General features: G+C 38.0%; 1 protein-coding gene across 3 annotated transcripts in view; it reads right to left on the bottom strand.

The window, feature by feature from the left end:
- The window catches only part of MBD4 (methyl-CpG binding domain protein 4), an 11,095-nt gene that overhangs the window by 2,883 nt on the left and 1,914 nt on the right, over positions 1 to 6,298 (bottom strand). The window contains exons 2-6 of one of the 3 annotated variants that reach the window (XM_011950695.1): positions 4,975 to 5,205; positions 3,700 to 4,541; positions 974 to 1,048; positions 762 to 896; positions 29 to 178 (exon numbers count right to left, since the gene is read on the bottom strand). In XM_011950695.1, the coding sequence (XP_011806085.1) occupies positions 29 to 178; positions 762 to 896; positions 974 to 1,048; positions 3,700 to 4,541; positions 4,975 to 5,205 (1,433 nt within the window). Of the gene's footprint in view, positions 1 to 28; positions 179 to 761; positions 897 to 973; positions 1,069 to 3,674; positions 4,542 to 4,974; positions 5,206 to 6,298 lie in introns of all 3 variants that reach the window. The other 2 variants (XM_011950694.1, XM_011950696.1) reach the window with 2 other exon arrangements.

Here is a 6,298-nt window from a genome sequence, read left to right as displayed (position 1 = left end):
TTTTTCCTTTGGGTATATAGGAAAATACCTGAGAACTTGACAATGGTTTTTGCCCGAAGATCGTAGAGACCAAGAGGTTTAAGAAGTTCTGATACATCTCTCCAGTCTGCGGTTCTTGCTACCTCAGCTGAAGGATACTTCTCCAGAAACTTCCAAAGCACAGGTATTGCCATTTTACCTGGGAAGTAAAAGTAACTGAATGATTACAAGACTCTAGATAGGCTGATTTCATGTTCAAGTAGTTTCTCATCTAGAAATCTCATCCAGAGGGTTTTTTTTTTTTTTTTAAACCACTGGCGAGAAGCCATTATCTGAACCAGCAACCACTTTCAGAATCAAATGCCAACACTGCTAATATATTGGGTTAATAGTCTAAATTATGCTGAAAACTAGCCTTGCATGATTAGCTTTTAAATGATCAGATCAGCAGATAATGGGAGTAGAGGCATATAGAACACAAGATACATTCAGTGAAAAAGATACTTTTAAACACACACGAAAGAGGGTGGAGAAACATTAACTGATTTTCATTGATGATCAAAATGAATTTGGAAGTAGAAAATAAATAAAATCTACCCCTTTATTCTAAAAGGTCTGTTGGATATCATCTAGTCTAATTTCCTTGTAGGTGAAGAGTTTAAGAGTGAAGGGAGAATGCCTTATCCCAGGTGACACACTCAAAATGGACTGTGAAACCAGGCCTCAATTCAGTGCTTTCTCCTTACCACACTGTAAGACAAAGATGATAATAATCCCCAAACCTGAGGTCCGATTGAGAAATATAGTAGCGATGAGAAGCTTCCATGGATCGTGAAAAAGTGTTTCTTGAACGAGATTAAAAGGTGACCGAGGAGGTGTCCACTTCTTAAAGGCTTTACGTCGTGGGGGGCTAGGAGCTAAACAAACATACTGCATCAGAATTGAAAACCCAAAATAGAATTAGAATTTGCTGTTCTGATTGGGAAAGGGATACCTTCTTTGTTATACTTGCTGGAAAAATACAGGCTTGTTTTCCTTCTTTCTATCTGTGTTCGTGGGATGATATCTTCTGAAAAGGAAAAGTGAACACTTTATCGAGTCTATGGTTTAGCTTAAAGCAATATTCAGGGATGCAAATAATATCAACACTATCACAAAGCATGCCAGCTACTATTCTAAGCCCTTTACATAAATTACCCAATTAATCCAACTAATGACCCATGAACTTGGTACTATTTTTATCTCCACTTTACAGATATGGACATTGAGGCACAGAGAAGCTAAGTAACTTGCTCAAGATCACACGGATACTAAGTGTCAGAGCTAAAATTCAAATCCAGACAGTCTGGCTCCTGAGTCCTCACCTTTAACCACTTTGTGATACTAGTTCTTTATGACTTATGTTCAGAGTTTATAGTATTGAAAAATTAAAGGCAGTATGGAATATTTTAAATTACAATGCATTTGTATAATGTGGTCATTAAAACATTTTTTAGACTATTGTGAATACTTTCCCATTAACTTCTAAATGAAAAAAGCAAAAGTCTACATATAATCCCAATTTTATAAAAAAGGGGAAACATATATAAATAAAAATACAGAGGTTAAGAATGAAATAAGCCAAAATGATGTAACAGTTGTTGCCAAGTGCTAATTTTTCTTTTCTTCTTTACTCTTCTGTATTTTCCAAAATTTCTGCAGTGAACTTACTTTTACGCCTACCAAAAAAAGGGATACAGACAAAACAGAATATACAGACAAAACAGAGTCTGCAGAAAAACCTACAATTTGAACCCTTGAGCACCTGAGACAACTACCTATTAAGAACCTCTATCTACTGGGAACCCGTATTATCAGACTTCTCAAATTTCTAAAATCACATGTAATACTCCTTAGCCATACCCTCACAATTTGAATATCAGTTAATAATACCTTGCATTTGTATAGCATCTTTTTCACTTCTCATTTTATAATATTTTTGATCTGAAGAACAGGACTAGTCAGGGCGGTTACCTCTATTTTACAGATGAAGAAACTAAAGCTTTGAAATTAAGCAATCATCCCAAAATGATATTGGGATTGACTATAAACTGGAACAAGTATCCAGGTCTCCAGATAATTAGACTACTGTTTTTTTGCTATTTTAGTTTGAGTAGGTAAAGCCCAGTAGAGAGTTAAAAAATAAATAAATAAAAGAACAAAGGAAACTGCTCTGACTGCTCTGATTTGACAACTTTTTCTGTGGGCTCCTATGAATAATTACTAACCAATCTCCTTTATGCCAAGTTTACTTGGCAATTTCTAGCTAAGCTAATGGGAGTCTTCACTATTTCAGGGACACCTAGGAACCTAAGAGTTTTTCATCTCATATTGAGAACTACACTCTTATCACAAAAAAAAGTTTTTAATATTTGCCCATTTTGCTAGCAACAAATCTACATAAACCTCAAAGCTTTCGTCAAGAAGCTCAGTGTTTAGGACACAGACTTGAAGAATTCTTATGAAGTTCCTAGGTGTATATGGCCATCTTGTGTTAAAGGCAGAGAAACTCCAGGCACAGAAAAGACATACAATCATGGGTAGAACTGGGAACAAGAATCGTATCTATTCTCCTGCTTCACAAATTTGTCCAGGCTGTTTCCCCAGGAGTTTAAGTAAAATTATTATTCTTTAAAGGAGTTATTCATTACACCATAATAGCATAATGAATAACTAATACAGGGCTGCTCAAAAGGTCTCCTTTTTATCTCTTATTCACTGAGGGAATAAAGACAAAACTGCTAAGTTCTGAATTCTGTATTAAGAGCATATTACAAATAATAGATGAACTATGTGATTATACTTTTGAATTATTTAGAGCTCTAAAGCATTTTAGAGAAGCATTACATTGTAATAGAAGATAAAAACAATTATGATATATACAAAATTAAATTGGAAGTCACATCTAGTAGTAAGTATCAGGAGGGGTGTGAAGAGAAGACAACAACTATTCTCCACCCATTTATGTATATATGAAGTCTTCCCAGCCGGGCGCGGTGGCTCACGCCTGTAATCCCAGGACTTTGGGAGGCCGAGATGGGAGGATCACAAGGTCAGGAGATCGAGACCATCCTGGCTAACATGGTGCAACCCCGTCTCTACTAAAAATACAAAAAATTAGCCAGGCGTGGTGGTGGGTACCTGTAGTCCCAGCTACTTGGGAGGCTGAGGTGGGAGAATGGCATGAACCTGGGAGGTAGAGCTTGCAGTGAGCCGAGATTGTGTCACTGCACTCCAGCCTGGGCAACAGAGCAAGACTCCGTCTCAAAAAAAAAAAAAAAGTCTTCCTAAATTTTTCACAAGTGAAGGCTTTTAATTGTCCTTCAAGTTTTAAGATTACTGGCTGGAAAGAGGATGGGAAGAAGGGAAAGCCCTGCTGAGAAGGAGAGTCCCAGGTGCTTCACCAGGGAGAGACAATGGCAGCTGTTAACAGTAGTACTCTCCTTTGCCATGGCATCATGACAGCAGTCAGCTGATTTTCTCTCTGCCATAGGAAACTGCTTGAATATTAGTTAGATAAGTATTAGGATCAACTGGTAGGATGTATCTCATATTTGGCCCTATTTCTTGGCTCTATTTTCACATCTTAACCATGAATACAAGATGCAGGATTATAAATTTCTCATCACATAATGTTTAATAGTGCTTGAAAGCACTGGATAGCTTGAAATATTTTCTCACCAGTAAAGTCTTTCTTGGCTGGTGAGCAGTTGTCCATTTCAGAGCCACGTTTTAAAATGTCAGTATGCAAATGTTCTTTCCTTTCCGCAACTTCTTCTACTTTTGTTCCAGTTTCTTCAGTTTCTAAAAAGGTATCCTCATACTTCTCATTGTGTTCTGCATCTCTGGCTGAACATAATTTGTTTATGATGCCGGAAGTTTTTTGTTCAAAACAAAAATTTGATCCTGACCTCAACGATCTTTCTTTTACAAGACTCTTTTCTTCCCTGGTCACACTGAGGGTCTCACCACATGCTCCAGCATCAAAAATGCAGACAGTTCCATCAAGCTGACTTTCTTGTGCAACAGGCTCACTTTCAGCATCTGCTTTATTACATACAGATTCTCTTTTGCTATCACTTTGAACAAAACCTGAACAGCTCTTCCTACATCCTTTTTTAGTTTTCTTAATTGCGATTCCTTTCAAAATAGTCACTTTTCCTTTGGGCTTTCTAATCTTTCTGAAGTTAACATCATCAACACCCTCATCTTCTTTCAAAAGCAAATGAGTGGAAGTAAAGTTAGAGAGTCCTCTGCTATCCGGCAACTCTGAACTACTACTTGGTGGCATAAACACATCCTTTTTGCACTTGCTTCGGGTCCTGAGGTTCCGGTTTGAATTGTTACTTTGGTTTTGTAGATGGGATGTCAGGGCTGCCATGCTGCAGTCTTTATATCTTGACTTGGTACCCCTTTTAGAAAGTACAGTAAAATCAAAATCTTCTGGCTTAAGAGAAGTCTCTCCATTTTTGTGAAGATAATTAGCAAGTGAACTTTTGGATCTGAACTTCAGTCCTTGTGGGCTAGAAAATGATATTAAAGGAAACTTACTGCTAGTAAATAGAAGGGGACTTTTAAAATAATTGGACCACATTTCAGATTTCTAATTAATTTCCAAATGTTGCCATGGGCATCTGTCATTTAAAAATGAAAAACAGTGATAAATGGCACTTTTAAATGGTTTGTTTCCTCTATGACAATATAAAATAAATTTATAAATATAACTTAAATGCAACCTTAACCTTTATGCTACCGTTAACCATTCACAGTAGGAGGGACAAAATGTATGTAATTTTCCCCAAATCACTTGATGTAATTAATAGCAACATTGAAAGAATAGAATCTGCAATGGTTTTATGATAAAAATATAAAGAAGCCAAGATTCCTGCTGTGCCCCCACTACCTGACCAGACAAAATTATTTTGCTTTACTGTCTTTACCATCTTATATGCTTACCTGATAAAGTACACATCAAATCTTCCTGCTGTCTTCCCAAATAACCTTTGCTTCACAACTCTTTCCCATCCACACGGGACAGACTTATGGCATTCTGTCCCTGCAGTACCACCAAACTGAGCAGAAGCGATGGGTTCTAGTAGCAGGGGATTACATTCACTGCTTCTTTTTATCATCATTTGTTCCTCATCTTCTTCCACTCTTTCCAATTCCACAGCAACATCTTCTTTGCTGGAAAAACAAAGTCTAAGTGATTAACTTATTTAAAATTTATCTTCCACTGCCTACTCAGTTTTAATCCATGATAATGCGGGAACCACATAGATTATCCATATTAAAATGGGGGAGACTAAAGTCAGTATGGACCAGTCTTGTGCTATGGGAGTATTTTCCTGTCTTCCAAAAGCTTCCCATATCCTCTAGCACAGGTTAAAAAGTGTTGGCAATCTCTGCAGAACAAAAAGGTCAAGCTAGAAACTTTTCCGATTAATCACTGAGTAGGGCTATTGTAAAGATTTCTGGGGGCACTTTGCATAAATTTGAGAATATGAACCAACAGCTGAGCTCTTAACCTGAGCTCTTAAGCATCAGAAAATGCTTAAATAAATCAGTGAGTTACACTCTCTTCTCTGCCAATAAATGAGGTAAAAGTTTTACATAATGTAAAATTTCTGGGAGAGTGTATCACTTTCATCAGATGTAGCCCTCCAGAAGGTAAATAATTTGATACAGAATTTTTGAATCTCCTTCATTCTTGATCCTCATAGTAACCTTGTAGGTATGATAAGATTAACTCTCGGCCGGGTGCGGTGGCTCAAGCCTGTAATCCCAGCACTTTGGGAGGCTGAGGTGGGTGGATCACGGGGTCAGGAGATCGAGACCATCCTGGCTAACATGGTGAAACCTCATCTCTACTAAAAAAATACAAAAAAATTAGCCAGGCGTGGTGGCAGTCGCCTGTAGTCCCAGCTACTCGGGAGGCTGAGGCAGAAGAATGGCGTAAACCCGGGAGGCGGAGCTTGCAGGGAGCTGAGATCGCGCCACTGCACTCCAGCCTGGGCAACAGAGCGAGACTCGACCTCAAAAAAAAATTTAAAAAAGATTAACTCTCAATTTATTGATAAAAAATTGAGTGACAGAAAGGTTAAATTACCTGCAGAACAGACACCTGAACCTAAGTCTACCAAATCTTGGTCTAATACTTCTCCCCTATACTATTATTGAAAAAAGTTGGCAAGGCAAGGTGGCTCATGCCTATAATACCAGCACTTTGGGAGGAGGACGTGGGAAGATCACCTGACCCCAAGAGTTTGAGACCAGCCTG

The sequence above is a fragment of the Colobus angolensis genome, unplaced genomic scaffold (genome assembly GCF_000951035.1).
Source record: "Colobus angolensis palliatus isolate OR3802 unplaced genomic scaffold, Cang.pa_1.0 Scaffold31, whole genome shotgun sequence".
Taxonomy (NCBI): Eukaryota; Metazoa; Chordata; class Mammalia; order Primates; family Cercopithecidae; genus Colobus; species Colobus angolensis.
Note: the sequence above shows the minus strand (reverse complement) of the source record. Positions and strands in the feature narration are given on the sequence as shown.